This window comes from Helianthus annuus, chromosome 1 (assembly GCF_002127325.2).
Source record: "Helianthus annuus cultivar XRQ/B chromosome 1, HanXRQr2.0-SUNRISE, whole genome shotgun sequence".
Taxonomy (NCBI): Eukaryota; Viridiplantae; Streptophyta; class Magnoliopsida; order Asterales; family Asteraceae; genus Helianthus; species Helianthus annuus.
In genome coordinates this window covers 120,399,665-120,421,403 of record NC_035433.2, presented here as the reverse complement: position 1 = coordinate 120,421,403, position 21,739 = coordinate 120,399,665, and the positions used below count along the sequence as shown (strand labels likewise).

General features: G+C 40.2%; 1 protein-coding gene across 1 annotated transcript; it reads left to right on the top strand.

Moving 5' to 3' along the window:
* The first annotated feature begins 20,937 nt into the window (after nucleotides 1-20,937).
* Nucleotides 20,938-21,387, top strand: LOC118491290. Its single transcript, XM_035988926.1, has one exon. It carries the CDS (start codon nucleotides 20,938-20,940, stop codon nucleotides 21,385-21,387), a length of 450 nt encoding a protein of 149 aa, XP_035844819.1.
* The last annotated feature ends 352 nt before the right edge of the window (nucleotides 21,388-21,739 follow it).

Here is a 21,739-nt window from a genome sequence, read left to right as displayed (position 1 = left end):
GGAAGATATTTATGTGGTAAGCATGGATGGAGCCTTATGAAAGGGTTGTAGACGGATGAAAGTTAGAGTCGTTAGGTGGGAAGGAAAGTATGAAAGCAAATGAGGAGATGCTTTTTTTTTCTCCACCTAACTAAGGATAAGTATAAACATAACAAGTATGTGGCATATATAGCATGGTTGGTCAAGGATAATGTAGGACTAAAAGAACACACACACACATATATATATATATGTATAAGTGATGCGTATATGAACGTATGTGAGGTATGTTGCCGCTAGTTATGGGAATATGAGTAGTGATATGTTGATAGTTAGTCGTCGTAGACCTAAGTGGGATATATGAGTAAGAGTAAAATATATGAAAAATGTGGTAACATGTGATGGTGTAAATAATTATATATATACATAGAAAGATGTTGAGGTAATAGATTATGATGGAAGAAGTATGCTCCGAACGTATTGCGTATTAAGTATGTGATGATCGACTTATGAGGACTAAAATGAATAATGGGCTAAGACCTAGATGGATGATTTATGCACCGACGAGGATAGAGAGTTTTGTAAAAAAATGATAACAAGTATGTCTAAAATCAATAAGGAAGTACAAATGTGCGAATTAGTCCATACTGTAGGAATGGATTAACAAGCAACTAATAGTAATAGAGTTACTAAACGTTTGAGATAAGTATATATATATATATATGTGTGTGTGTGTCTATACACACATGCATTAGTAGTCAAAGTTAATACACTACAAGAGGGTTGACTAGGAAGAACGATGATATTAATAATAAAGGAATCAAGTAGTAGGCTTATGGTGAGCATTATTGTTTCTAACGGCATAGTGAAGGAACAAGTATGGTTAGTAACTTGGAAGGCAGAAGTAAATGACTCATAATGCTAGTAAATAAATTATAATTTTCATATCAATACAAGAAATAATGGTGGCTCTAAATTCTTGTTTATTGTAAAGTACGGTTATTAGATGTCTTGAAATGTCATGATGGAAAGATGGTAAGAGTTGACCCGCAGGTCGGAAAATGGGTAGTAGAAAGGAAAGAAAAGTGAGGGACTGTTAAGAAAGCGGGGTACACACTTAGTATGCCAAATTTAGAATAAATAGAAAGAACTGTATGAAAGATGTGAAAGGTTAACATCGAAGGAAGCTAGAATGAAAATATAAGAATGCGTAACTTTTAGAGGTGGAATGTTACATAAAGAGGGTTGAGTGAATGTAAAATATAATGAATATTTGAATGGATATTTGAATAAATCTTGCCCTCTGTCGAGTTCCCTATCGTATGTGAGGAATTATTAGGAGATAAACCTCTAAAGAAATGTTCAAGAGTTAAAGTTTTTATACGCATGATTCTTGATTCGTAATATAAAACAACCCTACGTGAGAGTGTAATCTCAATTATTGAATGAATGGTTGTGCTAAGTTTTATGTAACTCATACGTAAAATGGAGGGGCATATGTAATAAGCTTATAATCTCGTATGTAGCGGAACCTAGGTTGATAAGAATTAACCCTTTGAGGTACAGTGTTGGGTAATAGCCTTAGTATTACAATTGCTTGAAGGAATGACGTATATATGACAACTATGAAATGAGATGACAAGTATAGCTGAGTATGACACCTCGAGTGTAATATGAGTTACCCAAATTTAAGTATTGATTACACGATCATACTGATAGCGTGATTAAAGACTTATGTTGACCTTTGTAACCTAAGGATAGACGGTCATGAGGTTAGAGCAAGATAATATGTACACGATTTGTATAAATGTATACGTTAAGTTGTGGTTAACCATGTAGTTATGATAGATCATCAGTGAAAGAAATATTGGTCTCGAGTAAAGGTTATACGTAGGTATTGCAAGAAATTGTATGAAAAGAACTATCAAGCAAGCGACATGAAAGAAATCTTGCTTGATTTTGGCCTTGGAAGGATGGGGGTATGTAGAAGCTAAATAGTAATAAACTATTGAAGGATGTTTGATTTGTGATTATATATGAATGAATAGGAATGAACAAGTATGAATATTATGATAATTATTTTCCCCTAAATAGATGTTAGAGGAATGCGGGGATGAATAATTTGACAGACAAGTTTTAAGAAATCAGCTTGAACAATTGAACAATAATCATGAAATAATGTAATAAGATCACTTTGTTTCATAGAAGAGTGAATTACCAAGTGTATTAGACAAGTTTAGAGAGGTAATGACTGATTCATCACGAGGGATGATCGAATGAAAGCATGTTATCAAAGTTCGAGCTATGTAATTACGAAGGGTTACAGATAAACTTGTCAGAATGTATGTGTTCAGGTTTCGGGGACGAAACCTTCTTTAAGGGGGGTAGACTTGTAACACCTGAAATTTCGTATGTCATATTTAATGTTATAATCGCAATTTTTTTATGAAAATAAATGGTAAATATGGTAAGGAATGATAAACATAGATTTTAATCATATTGAAAGTTCTATAAAAAAAGGGGAAATGAAAGAAAATGAAATAAAAACCCTTTATGTTAATGGAAGTAATCAAGTTAGTATGGGAAAGGACTAATTTGAAACCACTCAAAAGATAAGGGACTAATAATGAAATTATGTAATGATATTTGATAAAAAAAAGGAAACCAGGGCTCCTCCTGGTTTTGTACGATCGAACAGAGGGAGAGAGAGCCAAGAAACCCTAGTTCTTCAAATTCTACAAAATTGAAAGGGAAATCAAGGATTTATCGAATGCATGAGCATGGAACTTTGATTATCTAAGTTTTCTTGACATCTAGTAAGTTTAAATTTGGTGTTTTATGAGATTTCATGAAGTGGGTTATGTATAATTTATGATGTTTGTATGAAATTGAATCTAGATGTTGAATGATATGAAAAAATAGGAGTTATATTAAGTGTTATTTCGATTATACTAGTAGTTGGGGTAAAACCCACTTGAGATTATGTAAGGTAGTGAAAAAATTAGTAAAGTTAATGGAAGAATTGTGTAAAGTTGATGTTAAATTCATGTTACGGAAGTGTTAAGATGAATAACTTGATATGAATCATATGTAGTATAGTTATGATTGTTGATTTTGAAGGAAATTAAATTTAGGATGAATGTGTTATAAACACTTGTACATCATGCTTATTAGAATGTACGCACGCCATATGTTCGATGAAATGTCTAAATTAATGAAATTGTGATTTTGTATGAAAATTTGCTAAGTTGATGAATATGATTATGGTGTGAATGCATATGGTTCATAAACGTCATATTGTACGACAAAGAATATGAGAATAATGAAACTTTCGAAAGCTAAGTATAAAAAGTTGTGATGTATAGGAACAAAGAAGGAAGGAGGAACAAGTCATTCTATAGCGCAAGAAACGCAAGATCGCGGTAAGTTCTTATGAACTTCGCTTATGTAGAAAGTAGAATTTTATGTTAGTTCTCTTGTAAATAATTATTTGATGTTTTATGTGGGAATCATTAGAAAAAATGTCTTAATGCGAATTGTTAGTAGAAAAAGGGAAAAATCTATTGACGACCCGTATAAATGGGTCTAAAGCATGAGAATGAAGTGTTTTTTGTGTTGTATTGGCCCGTAGTTAAACGGGTTAAGTAAGATGAAATTGTTATGAAATTAAGATAGCTAGCGATGACTTTTAGTGAAGTATGGAAAATTGAAAAAGTAAGAATAAGTATGATCCGTGAGAACGGGTCGGATAAAATAGGATGAATGATGATGACGGGGGCTAAGATGGTGCTATAACCGTTAAACGGAGTTGTCATATGAGAAGTTCGAATGAAAAGATGTAAAGATATAATGACCCGGTAACGGGTCAAATAATGATGAAAAGCAAATTGTATTAGTAATATGTTCTAACCGACCTAACATGCAAGTTTGTGTTATGGATGTAGGTAAATTTCATGCTTAGAACGGCGAGCTCGGATTCGAACACACCACATTATCCATACATGCGCTTCCGGTTCAAGTTATTTTTTGAAATGGGGGTCAAATAATTTTGGTAATGTAAATGTAAATTTTATGTTTTAGGGTGTTTATAAGTAGTTTGAATTTTTAAACCTTTTTTTAAGGTAGTTCGGACATAACCCTTGTGTTAAGTCTTGTATGGTTACAACTTTTATTTCTTTTGAGAAAGTGTCGTAGAAGTTTATTTGAATGATGTTTGTTAAAAGCAGGGAAATTTTTTATAGTACGAACGGGTCATGCCCAATTTTTGTTAAAAATAGTATGTCATTATTTGTATTTTTGAATGTGAAAAAGTGGGTGTTACAACATTCAATCACGAACGACCCAAATGGGTCAATTGGCTACCGACGTGGCGGAGTTGAAGAAAAACAAAGGTCAACTTCCTAGCGACACCAAGGTAAATCCTTCTCATGGTTCGTCATGAGGTAATAATGTTAATATTAGTCATGTTAGTGTATTGAGAAGTGGTAAGGAGTTTAAAGCCAATTTGTCACCGGGTTTGGTCGAGGGGGTAGTTGAGGATGTCACAGGTAATGAAAGTGACGATGATGTTTCACCGGTTAAACCTAAAGAATCAAATGTTAACAAACCGGGGTTGGGTGAAAATGAAAAGAGTGAAAAAGTTGAGGGTGAACCGAGTCAAATCCCGTTTCCATCGGCTTTACATGACCCGGGGAAGAAAAATTTTATTGCATCAAGAGGTCCCCAAAAAGAAGAATTGTGGGGCATGTTTAAACAAGTAAAAATCAATCTCCCACTACTTGATGCAATAAAACAAGTACCCGCTTATGCTAAATTTCTAAAGGAATTATGTACACAAAAAAGGCAACAAAAGAAAAAAATGCCTAAGCGGGTAGACTTGATCGGGCAAGTAAGTCCAGTTTTGAACGGGGAGCTTCCCCCTAAGCTCAAAGATCCGGGTACGCCATTGATAAATATACAAGTTGGTAATTTTCAAATGGCAAAGGCGTTACTTGATCTTGGAGCCGGGGTAAGCATTTTACCGGGGGGCTTATATGACCAATACGACTTTGGTCCGTTAGCAAGAGTAGAGACAACGGTTGTTTTAGCCGACTTGTCTCATAAGCTACCCCGAGGGATGGTTCAAAACGTGATTGTGAAAATTGATGAGCGCTATTACCCGGTTGACTTTTTAGTCTTGGACTACTCATCCGCGGACCCAAAACAACAACAAAATGTTATTTTGGGTCGGCCATTTTTGAGCACCGCGCATGCTGTGATCGATTGTAGATTTGGTACAGTCGATATGACTTTTGGGAATCGAAAAATGCGCTTAAATGTTTTTACTAACAATTCTAATGATGTTGGTGTTGATGAGTGTTTCATGGCAGATTTAGTCGATGGATGCAACCCGCACGAGTACGAAGAGGATGGCATAGATATTTATTTGTGTGATTTTTCTGAACAGGTACATGCGTGTGCACTAGGGGTTGAGGAAGAAAAGCAGGATGCTATGGCTTTGAAGGAAGGTCGACCGCCATGGACTCACTAATTTGAAAGCTTTCCGGTGGAAATAAACTCGGGTACTAGACCATCATTAGAAGAACCACCAAGGTTGGAGCTCAAAGACTTGCCAAGCCACTTGAAGTATGCGTTTTTAGGGGATAATGACATATTACCGGTCATTATTGCCTCTAATTTAGAGATGGCGCAAGAGCAAGCTTTGTTGGAAGTTTTGAAGGAAAACAAGGGAGCTATTGGATGGACAATTTCCGATCTCAAAGGAATCAGTCCATCAATCGTCATGCACAAGATTATTACCACCGAAGATGCAAAACCGACAAGAGAAGCTCAAAGGCGATTGAATCCGAACCTAAGGGAGGTAGTAAAAAAAGAGGAACACTTGGTCAAAGCTCCTATTTTGCAACCACCGGATTGGTCAAAGCCGTTCGAGTTCATGTGTGATGCAAGCGACACTACTATTGGTGCAGTCTTGGGTCAATGAGTTGACAAGAAGCCGGTGGTGATTTATTATGCAAGCAAGACTTTATCCGAAGCGCAACTGAATTACACCACAACCGAAAAGGAGTTATTTGCGGTGGTGTATGCTTTAGATAAGTTTCGTTCGTATATTTGGGGGAGCAAACTGGTGGTTTATTCGGATCATAGTGCGGTCCGATATTTGATGGAGAAAAAGGATGCGAAGCCTCGTTTGATTTGGTGGGTATTGTTGTTACAAGAGTTTGACTTAGAGATTCGAGACAAAAAGGGAAGTGAGAACGTAGTGGCGGATCACTTGTCTCGGATCCCGGTGGAAGGAATTGATGATGTGAGTGAAATAAATGAAAGGTTTCCCGACGAGCAACTCTTAGCCGTTTCCACTTTTGTTGCACCGTGGTACGCTCACAACGTAAATTACTTAGCCACGGGTGCCTTCCCAAATCATTGAACCAAGAAGCGACGACAACAACTTATGGTCCAAGTGAAGCAATACATTTGGGATGAACCGGATCTTTTCATGTCACACCCCGATTTCCACGTGTATCACCGGTGGGCCCGGTGGGGGATTACCGTGACGTAGTTGGCAACAATATAGTCAAACCACACAATATATGAATGCACAGCGGAAGCATAAAGATAAATATAATCCAACCATTGATTGTAATATCGAATGTATCACAATAGTTGAATGGTATCCACAGGAGGATCAAAAATAATAGAAAGTATTGTTCAACAGACCAGGCATCAAAAGCTTGCGAGACTCTTTAAGATGCTAAGGAGCTATAGCCAGCCGATTACGTTTAGTACCTGCAGTTAATCTTTTTGGGAAAATACGTCAGTTTACACTGGTAAATACATCCAACCGACACTTTTGTAAAATGTTTATTAAAATTGATTTGAATGCACAAGGCACAAACTCTTTTATAACTTGGGAGAATTATTTAATATTATAATCTTGTGAACGAATTACATGTTCCTTTTGCGTTCAGTAGCCCGGATCTAGTCCGGGTTAAAGATCAATAGACACACCACACCACATAGCATATAACACCGTGGCGGGTAACCAACGGCTATACCTTTATAATTATGGACATAATGTCGGGTGTACGCCTACACCCGAATGTCAAGGTCGTGGCCATTTCGTAAAATGCTGCCAAGGATATCCGGGACATGGTCATTAACCCCCCCAAAGGTTTTTAAGTAACAAGACTGTTTAAACAAGCCGATCAAATTATTCAATTAACCACCAAACGATGGAAGATTTGATGCTCGATCAAGCGGTATTTTATATGTACCGTAACCCAAGCCCGTATAACGGAAAATAAGTTAAAAGTATTTACCTTTGCAAGTATTGTCCTTAATTGATTAAATCACAGATATCTTTTACTGGGGCTCCTATTCTGGAACGAAAGTTTTAAAATAACCTATTAGAATCCTAACGGGTCTTTATATTAGCCGTAGCCTAGACCGGTCAGTTTCAAAGGATAGATACGGTTTAATCACGTGAAAGGCGAAAACCGAGAATGGAATGTGATTCTGACCCAACAAGTTCGAAGACTTGTTTTATATGGGTTTAATATTCACACTCTGGATTTTGGGGTCAAAATAATATGGTTTGACCCGTATCGGCTAATTTATGTAAACTAGTTACATAAGCCGAACCGTGCGCGCAATAGGCGCAACGGGTAACCGTAAGAGTCCTACATTTGTTTCCCAAGTCAATATGCCTTAAAGAGGTTGTGGTATCAGTAGGATACCTTCCTTGATGCCCGTAACGAGTTTAAGTTTATTAAACGCCCCGTAGGGGTTTTCCGGTCATTTTAAGGACTTTTAAAAAGGGTTTTAGAGTTCTACAGGAAATCTGAGTTTCCCGTTCAGTTTATAAAGTCCAAAATACTTTATTTATTATTTAAAATCAGTAGCAACTGGAATCGGGTCAAAAGACCTTATAGAACTCAAGTTTTGGCCGAAAAGGGCATATTCGGTATTTACCGAACCGTAGCCATAACCGCAGGTTATGAGCAGGTTAAAATTAATTAAAAATCTTTAAAAATCCCAAAATATTATTTTACAACAGTGAGTAAAAGGTTTGGTGTCGAAATCTTGGTTTAGGTAGGCGTTATGCTAATCGCGCCGTTTATTACAAAAGTTTCTTTTAATTGCGCTATTTAGCATAACTCCTATTCTAGACCTCGGATTGGCGTGAAACTTTAGGGACATGCTTAGAATTTAGTAAGCAAGCTTATGGTCCCTTCACGTGTCCGAAATACTCGTTTTATTTTGAAAAGGGCGTTACGGTCAACTTTTAAGCAATTAACGGAAATGCGTAAAAGACTCGGACAAACAACGAACCGGTCACAGAGGGTGATACCATCACGTGACCTGGTCCTAAGAGAGTCCTAAGGCATATCTACATTGCACTAAAACGGGTCAGAACTGAAGTCAAAGCAAAAGTCAAAGTTTTGCGACTTTCGGCTCCGAACCGGGTCAATATAGCAAATGGCCGAATCAAACGAGCTTAGACAAGTTAGTATACTTATTATCATGTTTTATGAGTGTTCAAACAGGTTACATATCACCTATATTACAGATTATGCAAGAATCGCAAAAATGGCTTTCTGTTGACTTTTTAAGTATACGTTTGACTCGACATTTGACCTAGTTAGAATGGTGATCAGGGGGAACCCTTTTAGGGGTTTATTACCCACATAAATACCAACACATAACTACTTTTGATTCGACAACTCACTGGACCATTCGTGATTTATCGCAAAGTCAATCGTTAGTTACGACGGATTGACTTTTAAGCTAAACTAAGCAAAAACAAGGCCATAGAAGGTTTGGCATACTTACAGAGACTTAGTGCACGACTTAGGATTATAGAAGAACACTTGGGAGCTTCAGGAATGATCAGAAGATGTGTTTTGAGGTGTGGTGAACTTATGCACAATGTAGGCCTATTTATAGTGAAAGAATGGCCTCTAGATCATTACAACTCAGGCTACAAGTGAGTATGGATGTTCAGCAGGTGGCCCTTGATGCTAGGAGGCAAGTAGGGGGCGCCCATGCTTCACTTATTGCACTTTTAATCGTTCACAACTTCAAACAACAAGTCTGTCCAAAGTTTCTGCATCTGGTGGTTCACGCGGCCCGCATGGGAGATCAGGCAGCCTTGTACGCGGGCCGCCTGAGTTTTCATATCAGAAAGCGTAACTGCAGGAGGCTCGCGGCCCGCATCAACTTACCCATGACCTTTACGCGGCCCGCGTTAGGTCTAAATTTCTGGATTTTTGAATCTTTTATAATCATTGACTAAATCTTTGTAATTAATAACGAAATCTTTGGTAATTAATAACCTGACTTTTGGGGTTTGAAGGGGTAACTTTGCGATTTGGCCCTTGATTATTTACAACTAAGGGCCTCGTGTTATTTACCCGCATTGTTAAGTCCCCGGTTAGTTTGTTAGTTATCCGGAAAGCTTTAACTTTCATTGTTGACGCTTTAAACCCCTCTCGTACGAATTTGATCATAACTTTCTCGTTTTAAAACGAAACTTCGCGAAATTTATATAGTACATTCTAGTGAGCTTATTTTACTGTTACAAGGCCTCGGGTTTGTCAAAAGGTCACTCAGAGGTATTATTAAACATGTTGACACAGTTAACCCCTGCAGCTTGTAATCTCTCACTTTCTTCCGCGTTTCGCTCCCGTACGATCCATGATTTATTCGTTTGAAGGTACGAGCGTCGTTTAGGGTTAATATACAGTATACTTACCCTTGTTTGACATTTATAACCCTCGAATTTACATACTTTCAAGGTTTGTCAACTTTAGTCCTTTATTTAATATTAAATGCCACGTGTAAACTCAAGACACGTGTCAATACATTATTGGACACAAAATTTCGAGGTGTTACATCCTCACCCCCTTAAAATAAATCTCGACCCAAGATTTACTCAAACAAATAAGGGTATTTCTCTTTCATCGTGGATTCAACTTCCCACGTGAATTCGGGACCTCTCCGGGCATCCCATTTAACCTTGACTATAGGTACATGCTTTCTTCGAAGCTTTTTCACCTGTCGGTCTTCAATCGACAAAGGCTTCTCCACAAACTTCAAGCTCTCATCTATATGCACATCTATGTGTGGGATCACCAATGATTCATCAGCGAAGCACTTCTTTAGATTACAGATGTGGAACACGTTGTGAATTCCATTGAGCTCTTCTGGTAAGTTCAACTTATAGGCAACTGACCCGACACGTTCGATAACCTCGAAAGGTCCTATGTATCTCGGGCTCAGTTTGCCCTTCTTACCGAAGCGCATCACCCCCTTCCAGGGTGATACTTTTAGTAACACTTTTTCACCTACCTCGAAGTGAAAATCCTTACGCTTTGGATCAGCGTAATTTTTCTGCCTATCACGGGCAGCCTTGAGACGCTCTCGAATCTGGACAATCTTGTCCGTTGTTTCGAAGACTATCTCTGGTCCTGATAGTTGGACCTCTCCAACTTCCGCCCAACAAACAGGCGATCTACACTTTCTACCGTATAATGCCTCGAAAGGCGCAACCTTTATGCTGGTATGGTAGCTATTGTTGTAGGAGAATTCGATTAGTGGTAGGTTCTTATCCCAACTACCACCCAAATCGATTGCACATGCCCGCAGCATGTCTTCTAACGTTTGAATAGTACGCTCACTCTGACCGTCTGTCTGAGGATGGTAAGCCATACTAAAGTTCAAACGTGTGCCCAAAGATTGCTGGAAACTTTTCCAGAAACGAGACGTGTATCTAGTATCTCGATCGGACATAATAGACACATGTATGCCATGTAAGGCTACAATCTTATCAACATATAACTGGGCTAATGTGTCAGAGCTATAAGTCTCCTTGATGGGTAAGAAATGAGCTGACTTAGTCAGTCTATCGACTATAACCCATATCGTGTCATTTCCTTTCCTCGTTTTGGGTAACTTGGTAATAAAATCCATAGTTACACATTCCCATTTCCATTCAGGGAGTTCAGGCTGTTGTAGCAAGCCAGATGGCTTTTGATGCTCAGCCTTGACTTGCGCACAAGTTAAGCATTTGGCTACATAAGCGGCTACAGACTTTTTCAAGCCTATCCACCAATAATTTGCCTTTAAATCCTGATACATTTTATCTGCTCCAGGATGGACAGAATATTTGGAACTATGGGCTTCCTGGAGGATAACATCTCGTAGTCCTCCATAAATAGGAACCCATATTCGTCCGTTCAATCGCAAAACTCCATCCTTGCTAAGAGTTAACTGCTCCTCAGTTACTCCCAGCTTCTCCTTAGGATAGTTAGCTTCCAACACAGCTTTTCTCTGTGCAGCTAACACCCTTTCAATCAGATTATTCTTTACTTCAATGCTCTTAGCATTGATTCGGATGGGTTTCATCCTTTCTTTCCGGCTCAGGGCATTCGCGACTACATTCGCCTTGTCGGGATGGTATCTGATCTCACAATCATAATCATTTAAGGTTTCCATCCAACGGCGTTGCCTCATGTTCAACTCCTTCTGATTAAACAGATGTTGAAGGCTCTTGTGATATGAATAGATCACAAACTTGATTCCGTATAGATAATGCCTCCACAGTTTTAGTGCGAACACAACGACACCCAACTCCAAGTCATGGGTGGTGTAATTCTTTTCATGCACCTTTAACTGTCTCGAAGCATAGGCAATCACCTTGCCTTTCTGCATGAGCACACAACCCATGCCAGTGTGTGACGCGTCGCAGTAAACTACGAACTCTTCGGTACCTTCTGGTAGTGTCAACACAGGGGCGTTGCTTAGATTTTGCTTTAAAATATCAAAGGACTCTTGCTGCTTAGGGCCCCAAACAAACTTTTCTTTCTTCTTGGTCAAGGAGGTTAAGGGTGCAGCAATCCTTGAAAAATTTTCAATAAATCTCCTATAGTATCCTGCCAACCCCAGGAAACTACGAATTTCGGTAGGCGTCTTTGGCTCTTGCCAATTCATGACCGCCTCTACCTTAGCGGGATCCGCCTGGATACCACGCTCGCTTACGACATGTCCAAGAAATTGGATTTCTCGTAGCCAGAATTCGCATTTAGAGAATTTGGCAAAGAGTTTCTCGCGATGCAGCAATTTGAGAATACATCGTAGGTGTTTCTCATGGTCAGCTTTGTTCTTTGAATAGATAAGAATGTCGTCGCTGAATACGATGACGAATTTGTCTAAGTACGGCTTGCAGACGTGATTCATGAGATCCATGAACGCAGCCGGTGCATTTGTGAGCCCAAAAGGCATCACTAGGAACTCGTAGTGACCGTATCGAGTCCTAAATGTTGTTTTATGTACGTCTTCATCTCTGACCTTCAGCTGATGGTAGCCCGACCTCAAGTCGATCTTTGAGAAATAACTAGCCCCTTGCAACTGATCAAACAAATCGTTGATCCTTGGCAATGGGTATCTATTCTTTATCGTGACCTTATTAAGTTCACGATAATCGATGCACAGACGCATCGATCCGTCCTTCTTCTTAACAAACAGGACAGGTGCTCCCCAAGGGGATGAACTAGGCTTGATAAAACCTTTCGCTAACAGTTCATCCAGCTGGGTCCTCAATTCCTTCATTTCAGTTGGTGCTAGCCTGTAGGGTGCTCTAGCAATGGGAGCTGCTCCAGGGATGATATCTATCCTGAATTCCACTTGCCTATCTGGTGGCAACCCAGGTAGATCTTCGGGGAAAACTTCTGGATACTCCGAGATGACAGGAATGTCTTCTATCTTTGGTTTGGGCTCTTCAATAATCACCTGTGCCATGTAGATGACACAGCCTCTTTTTAAGCATCTTGAAGCCTTGAGCATAGTTACGTTCTCGGGCAATCCGTACTGCGTATCGCCTCGAATGGTAAGCGATTCACCGGTCGGAGTCTTTAGCACTATATGTTTTCTATTGCAGACGATTTGGGCCTGGTTGTGGGATAACCAGTCCATACCCAGAACGATGTCAAAACCAGCCAGTTTAAAGGGAAGTAGAGATAGTGGAAAAGAGTGGTTCTTAATGGATATCACACATCCATCTAGTATAGTGGAGACGGTTTCTACTGTGCCATCAGCTAGCTCTACCTCGTAATTCACTTTTAAGGTTTCGACAGGCATATTCAGCAATTTGCAAAATTTTTGGTCTACGAAGGACTTATCAGCGCCTGAATCGAAAAGTACTCTTGCAAAGATATTATTTACGAGAAAAGTACCTGTGATTACGTTATCGTCTTGCAAAGCTTCCTTCACATCCATCTTGAAGACTCTAGCATTATTCTTTTTGGTTTCTTCTGTCTTCTTGGCGAATTTGGGGCAGTTGCTTTTAATGTGCCCCTTCTCACTGCAGTTATAGCAGGTTGCATCCTTTATTTTCTTGCAGTCCACAGTCTTGTGGTCCTTGGACTTGCACAGTCCACAAGTATGCAACCTTGACTGGGACTGTGAGTTTGACCCAAGCCTACATTTCCCAAAGTGATACTTCTGGCAGTTTTTGCACTTGGGCTTCTCTCCAGATTGTTGCCCATCTTTCCTCGACTCTGTCCCTCTCTTGCCATCACCGTTCCCGCGGTGCTTCTTACCCGACCTTCGTGAGGTATCATCCTCACGCTTCCTCTTCTTGGCCTCTTTGTTCCTCAGCGATCTCAGTCGGACCGCGTCCATTGTTAGGGACAAAGAGAGGTCAGTTACAGACCTGAAGGTCGTTGGCCGAGAGTCCTTCACACTTGCCTTTATTGCGGGTTCTAACCCCCCGATAAAACGAGCGATTCTCCTTGGCTCCGGGGTTACCAGATATGGAACCAATCGAGACATCGTGTTGAAGCTCGTTAAGTAGGCTTGGCAGTCCAGGTTTGTCATCACTAATGATACAAAATCAGACTCTATCTTTTCCACCTCATGTTGAGGGCAGTAATTTTCTTTGATGAGAGAAATGAATTCCTCCCATGTCATGCTGTAAAGCCAGTCTTTCCCGAGGCCTGAACCAACGCCCTCCACCAAGCCAGGGCCTCGCCCTTAAACGACTTCGACACAAACTTTACCACATCCCTTTCCGCACAGCCACTGATGTCCACCACGGTGTCCATCTCATCCAGCCACGTCATACAATTGACGGCACCCTTCTCCCCCGTGAAGTCTCGGGGTTTACAAGACACAAAGTACTTGTAGGTGCAGCCCCTGGCACGGGACGCATCAGTATACTCCCTTTCACGACGAACACTGTTTTCATTGGACGAGTGATAATCGTTGTCCTTCTTGGGCTTGGATAGTGGTTTGCTGTGGGATTTTGAGTGTGTCTTCGGCTTGGAGAGTGGTTTGGAAACGGTTTTGCTTCGAGATTCGGTATATTGTCGATCTAGAGCTGCCTGAACAGCGTTGTCGACGAGAGCTTTTAATTGAGCGCCCGTAATGTACTTGGGCATTATTATATTCATCTTCACTCGTATGACTATTTTCTCCATTAGGATCAGCCATAGTAGCTTGTATCTGTTGCAGAAGATAATGAAAATTCTATTTAGGAGTTTATTATTGAATTGTCTTTTATGGCAATTCATTAACCATGGTAACGAAGACCATATCCGGTTAATTTGTTACTCACTTTTTATTTAGGATTTGAACATACTTATCCTAATCACAATTAATATTTTTAGTGGCATAAAGCCTAGTCACGAGGACGTTATTATAATATTAACCGAGATTACAGAGAATCAAGGTATGAAGGTTTGAACCGTAGTTCTTTTGCCCCTTCTGACAGGGAGTCATAGACCACCACTGTCTTTTGTCTTATTATATGACAACAATTATGGCCCGTAGGCACTACATCATTAATGGATGTTTGATAATTCGGCCCGTAGGCACTACATCGCTAATGGATGTTTAACAAGTGATCATCTTCATTGATGATTTAACCAATGATTTATTATATCATTAATTTGGGCTTTGGAATCCTTTAAAGGATTCTTGTATAAGAATGACGTGTGCGATTTTAACGAATCACATCTGCCATGATTGTTAACATGCTTACAGAGGTTAACAGGGAATCTGAATCTTTTAATTAGGTCTTACCATCTTGGCCGGATCTTAAAAGACACCTGGCTAGGTTTCACTCTTAAGATTCTTTATTTAGGCAGATCAAATTAAAAGGAATGATTTTGATTTATTTCATATATAGTAATAACAAAAATGAAATTCATAACATAACATTCCATAATTTCGAATACGATTACACGCTGCCCTAAACGGGACTTTTAAACAAGTACATACCTACATAGAGGCTAAAATAAGCGACAAGTCCACGCAGGGACTAATACAAAATAGATGTCCGCGCAGGGACTAAAGATAAGTCCACGTAGGGACTGAAATACGATAAATGTCCACGCAGGGGCTTTATTTAAAATAGACATTACATTAGAACTTATATAAGGACTAGTGGTCACGTTTCTTCTTCTTGCCTTTCAACAGGTTCGCTAGACCCCTAAGAAATCCCCTGTTGTTCTTTCGTTCTTCCTCGAAATCCCGTTCCACACGAGTTAAGCGGTGGAGGATTTCTTCTTGTTCGGGCGGAGAAAAACGTGGTTGTGGCGCCGGTTGCGGAACTGCAGGACTAGGAGGTGCTGGATACCCATGAGCTGAGTAGTCCGGTATCCCCATGTTTCCAAAAGCTCCGTCGGGATAGCGGGCATTATACCTAGCCGCTACCACATATGGGTCGCGCTCATAGTTGTAATTGTAATGTGCGTGCGACGACGGTTCGAACGGGTTGTATGCCGTTGGACCCGTGTATGCAGGTATTGGGTGGTCATACCCAAATGGTGGCGAAGATGGTGCAACTGGTGCGGAGTTCGCCTCCTGTACTGGACTTGAAGGTCCTTCTTCTTGTAGTGGCGGGTAGTGGCTACTACTAGAGTGTCGAGGGGTGCTGAAGTGGAATTCCCCTCCTCAGGTGGACATACGAGCACCCGATCTCCTACGCCTTGGCGGATCAGGCATTACTGGTTGAACCGGTGGCGGAGGTGGTGGCGTAACTGCCACGAAACGTGGATCCTCGGAGGGATCTTGTTGTTGTTGCTGCTCGTGTTGCGATGTCTGATGAGAGGGTGTGAAGTACCACTCGTGCTGGTTGAACAGCGCTTGAAAGCTATCTGGCCCTTGATAAGGTGTGCCATGGAAAGAAGACCCATCTGAGATCTCGATAGGATGTGTGGGCGTACCACGAGCAGGTTCAATTGGATCGGTGTCCTCATCCATATGGTCTTCTGAGAAGTGATCCTGTGGTCCTAACGGGACAAAGCCTGCAGGTTCCTGAATGTAATCTGCTGGGTTAAACTGGCTTCTGAAGTAAGGAGTGGGATCGTCAAAAGCACGGTGTGATACCGAATGCTGTAGAGGTATGTAGGAGGGTTGTGGGTTATTGGGATCATTTTCGGAATTTGGCCCGAACGAGTGCCGGTACGATGGCGTTGAGCTATGCGAGGTAGAATGCCTCGCTGGTTCATAAAGGTCTCTTCGCCTTTGCGGTTCTTCACTCCTTGTGGTCGAAGGAGCTCGCGTATTTGAAGGTCCAGCTTCGTGATCATTATGAGTAATGTCCGTTCCTCTGCCTCTTCTTCCCCTTCCTCTTCCTCGGAAAATCACAGGTGGCATATTTCCTGCTTTTTAAAACTTTAAATAATAATAATAAAAAAAACAAACTTGGAATAACAATTCGAATTTGTCCTAAGTTCTTGTCTAGACTCAAGTATGTGCAATTGTGTCACTGAGATTAAACACATTAGGATAGTGTTTAATTCACTCAATGTTGGCTCTGATACCAACCTGTCACACCCCGATTTCCATGTGTATCACCGGTGGGGGATTACCGTGACGTAGTTGGCAACAATATAGTCAAACCACACAATATATGAATGCACAGCGGAAGTATAAAGATAAATATAATCCAACCATTGATTGTAATATCGAATGTATCACAATAATTGAATGGTATCCACAGGAGGATCAAAAATAATAGAAAGTATTGTTCAACAGACAAGGCATCAAAAGCTTGCGAGACTCTTTAAGATGCTAAGGAGCTATAGCCAGCCGATTACGTTTAGCACCTGCAGTTAATCTTTTTTGGGAAAATACGTCAGTTTACACTGGTAAATACATCCAACCGACACTTTTGTAAAATGTTTATTAAAATTGATTTGAATGCACAAGGCACAAACTCTTTTATAACTTGGGAGAATTATTTAATATAATAATCTTGTGAACGAATTACATGTTCCTTTTGCGTTTAGTAGCCCGGATCTAGTCCGGGTTAAAGATCAATAGACACACCACATAGCATATAACACCGTGGCGGGTAACCAACGGCTATGCCTTTATAATTATGGACATATTGCCAGGTGTACGCCTACACCCGAATGTCAAGGTTGTGGCCATTTCGTAAAATGCTGCCAAGGATATCCGGGACATGGTCATTAACCCCCCAAAGGCTTTTAAGTAACAAGACTGTTTAAACGAGCCGATCAAATTATTCAATTAACCACCAAATGATGAAAGATTTGACGCTCGATCAAGCGGTATTTTATATGTACCGTAACCCAAGCCCGTATAACGGAAAATAAGTTAAAAGTATTTACCTTTGCAAGTATTGTCCTTAATTGATTAAATCACGGATATCTTTTACTGGGGCTCCTATTCTGGAACGAAGGTTTTAAAATAACCTATTAGAATCCTAACGGGTCTTTATATTAGCCGTAGCCTAGACCGGTCAGTTTCAAGGGATAGATACGGTTTAATCGCGTGAAAGGCGAAAACCGAGAATGGAATGTGATTCTGACCCAACAAGTTCGAAGACTTGTTTTATATGGGTTTAATATTCACACTTTGGATTTTGGGGTCAAAATAATATGGTTTGACCCGTATCGGCTAATTTATGTAAACTAGTTACATAAGCCGAACCGTGCGCGCAATAGGCGCAACGGGTAACCGTAAGAGTCCTACATTTGTTTCCCAAGTCAGTATGCCTTAAAGAGGTTGTGGTATCAGTAGGATACCTTCCGTGATGCCCGTAACGAGTTTAAGTTTATTATACGCCCCGTAGGGGTTTTCCGGTCATTTTAAGGACTTTTAAAAAGGGTTTTAGAGTTCTACAGGAAATCTGAGTTTCCCGTTCAGTTTATAAAGTCCAAAATACTTTATTTATTATTTAAAATCAGTAGCAACTGGAATCGGGTAAAAAGACCTTGTAGAACTCAAGTTTTGGCCGAAAAGGGCATATTCGGTATTTACCGAACCGTAGCCATAACCGCAGGTTATGAGCAGGTTAAGATTAATTAAAAATCTTTAAAAATCCCAAAATATTATTTTACAACAGTGAGTAAAAGGTTTGGTGTCGAAATCTTGGTTTAGGTAGGCGTTATGCTAATCGCGCCGTTTATTACAAAAGTTTCTTTTAATTGCGCTATTTAGTATAACTCCTATTCTAGACCTCGGATTGGCGTGAAACTTTAAGGACATGCTTAGAATTTAGTAAGCAAGGTTATGGTCTCTTCACGTGTCTGAAATACTCGTTTTATTTTGAAAAGGGCGTTACGGTCAACTTTTAAGCAATTAACGGAAATGCGTAAAAGACTCGGACAAACAACGAACCGGTCACAGAGGGTGATACCATCACCTGACCTGGTCCTAAGAGAGTCCTAAGGCATATCTACATTGCACTAAAACGGGTCAGAACTGAAGTCAAAGCAAAAGTCAAAGTTTTGTGACTTTCGGCTCCGAACCGGGTCAATATAGCAAATGGCCGAATCAAACGAGCTTAGACAAGTTAGTATACTTATTATCATGTTTTATGAGTGTTCAAACAGGTTACATATCACCTATATTACAGATTATGCAAGAATCGCAAAAATGGCTTTCTGTTGACTTTTTAAGTATATGTTTGACTCGACATTTGACCTAGTTAGAGTGGTGATCAGAGGGAACCCTTTTAGGGGTTTATTACCCACATAAATACCAACACATAACTACTTTTGATTCAACAACTCACTGGACCATTCGTGATTTATCGCAAAGTCAATCGTTAGTTACGACGGATTGACTTTTAATCTAAACTAAGCAAAAACAAGGCCATAGAAGGTTTGGCATACTTACAGAGACTTAGTGCACGACTTAGGATTATAGAAGAACACTTGGGAGCTTCAGGAATGATCAGAAGATGTGTTTTGAGGTGTGGTGAACTTATGCACAATGTAGGCCTATTTATAGTGAAAGAATGGCCTCTAGATCATTACAACTCAGGCTACAAGTGAGTATGGATGTTCAGCAGGTGGCCCTTGATGCTAGGAGGCAAGTAGGGGGCGCCCATGCTTCACTTATTGCACTTTTGATCGTTCACAACTTCAAACAACAAGTGTGTCCAAAGTTTCTGCATCTGGGTGGTTCACACGGCCCGGATGGGAGATCAGGCAGCCTTGTACGCGGGCCGCCTGAGTTTTCATATCAGAACGCGTAACTGCAGGAGGCTCGCGGCCCGCATCAACTTACCCATGACCTTTACGCGGCCCGCGTTAGGTCTAAATTTCTGGATTTTTGAATCTTTTATAATCATTGACTAAATCTTTGTAATTAATAACGAAATCTTTGGTAATTAATAACCTGACTTTTGGGGTTTGAAGGGGTAACTTTGCGATTTGGCCCTTGATTATTTACAACTAAGGGCCTCGTGTTATTTACCCGCATTGTTAAGTCCCCGGTTAGTTTGTTAGTTATCCGGAAAGCTTTAACTTTCATTGTTGACGCTTTAAACCCCTCTCGTACGAATTTGATCATAACTTTCTCGTTTTAAAACGGAATTTCGCGAAATTTATATAGTACATTCTAGTGAGCTTATTTTACTGTTACAAGGCCTCGGGTTTGTCAAAAGGTCACTCAGAGGTATTATTAAACATGTTGACACAGTTAACCCCTGCAGCTTGTAATATCTCACTTTCTTCCGTGTTTCGCTCCCGTACGATCCATGATTTATTCGTTTGAAGGTACGAGCATCGTTTAGGGTTACTATACAGTATACTTACCCTTGTTTGACATTTATAACCCTCGAATTTACATACTTTCAAGGTTTGTCAACTTTAGTCCTTTATTTAATATTAAATGCCACGTGTAAACTCAAGACACGTGTCAATACATTATTGGACACAAAATTTCGAGGTGTTACATTTCAAGATCGGGCCGGATCAAGTCATTAGGAGGTGTGTACCCGAAACAGAAGTGTTGGAAAATTTGACTCATGCCCACTCATCCGCATGTGGAGGTCACTTTAGTGGGCATAAAACGGGTTACCGGGTTCTCTCATGTGAGTTTTATTGGCCCACTATTTTCAAGGATGCGTGTGAGTTCGCAAGAAACTGTGTAAATTGCCAAAGGATGGGAAGCATTTCGAAGAGAGATGAGATGCAATTACAACCAATCTTGGTTGTAGAAATATTTGATGTTTGGGGCATTGACTTTATGGGCCCCTTCCCGAATTTGAATGGTTTTCTATATATTTTGGTGGCGGTAGATTACGTCTCTAAGTGGATTGAAGCCATTGAAACAAGAACAAATGACCACTCGGTTGTTTGTAAGTTTGTTCAATCCAACATCTTCGCCCGTTTTGGCATTCCGAGGGTCATTATCAGTGACGGAGGGTCACATTTCAAGAACTTTAACTTCGGGAAATTATTGAACCGGTATAGTGTGAATCACCGGATTGCCACACCTTACCATCCGCAAACGAGTGGAAAAGTCGAAGTGTCCAACCGTCAAATAAAAGAAATCCTCATGAAGACGGTGAGAACGGATAGGAAGGATTGGTCTAGCAAGTTAGACGATGCATTGTGGGCATACCAAACGGCTTACAAGACTCCGATTGGCACAACACCTTACCGGATGGTTTATGGAAAGGGTTGTCACTTGCCAATGGAGTTAGCGCATCGGGCATATTGGGCAATCACCACGGTCAATGCGGATTACAATGAAGCGGGAAAGATGAGAAAGTTGCAATTGTGCAAAATCGAAGAACTTAGAGATGAAGCATATGAGTGTGCATCGGCTTACAAAGACAAACTCAAGAAAGTACACGATGCAAAATTGAGGAAGAAAACCTTTGAAGTGGGTCAAAAGGTTTGGTTGTATAACTCAAGACTCAAGATGTCTGCGGGCAAGCTCAAAAGCAAATGGATGGGCCCCTATGTCGTTCGGCGAGTTGGGAGATTTGGTGATGTAGATATCCAAGATGAGCAAACGAACAAACAACAAACGGTAAACGGTCATAGGTTGAAGCCGTACTTGGAGGGGAACGACATAAACAACTTGGAACTTGACAAAGTGGGCTACATTCTATACCCGGTCGATGAGGAACAACCATGAGAGGCCCAGGTTTGGTAGTGTAAATAGTTAGTATTTTGCTTAGTTTGTTTTGTATAGTTTGCATAGTTACCGTGCTCACTTGAAGCTTGTGTTTGAAACAAGTGTGGGGACATTCGGGTCACGAATTGCTCTAACATTGTGTTGAGGACAACACGGGACTTTCGAGGGGGTAGGGTAAGTTTTCGATGTTTTTCAAAATTTTAAAAACACAAAAAAATTGAAAAAACTGAAAAAATATAAAAAAAATATACCTAAAAGTGGAATTTTTGGCGAAGGAAAAAGGCCCAGATACCACCGTAATTTACGGTCTGTACCGTAATTTACGGTGGCTAGTGAAAAGATTGGAGCTTTA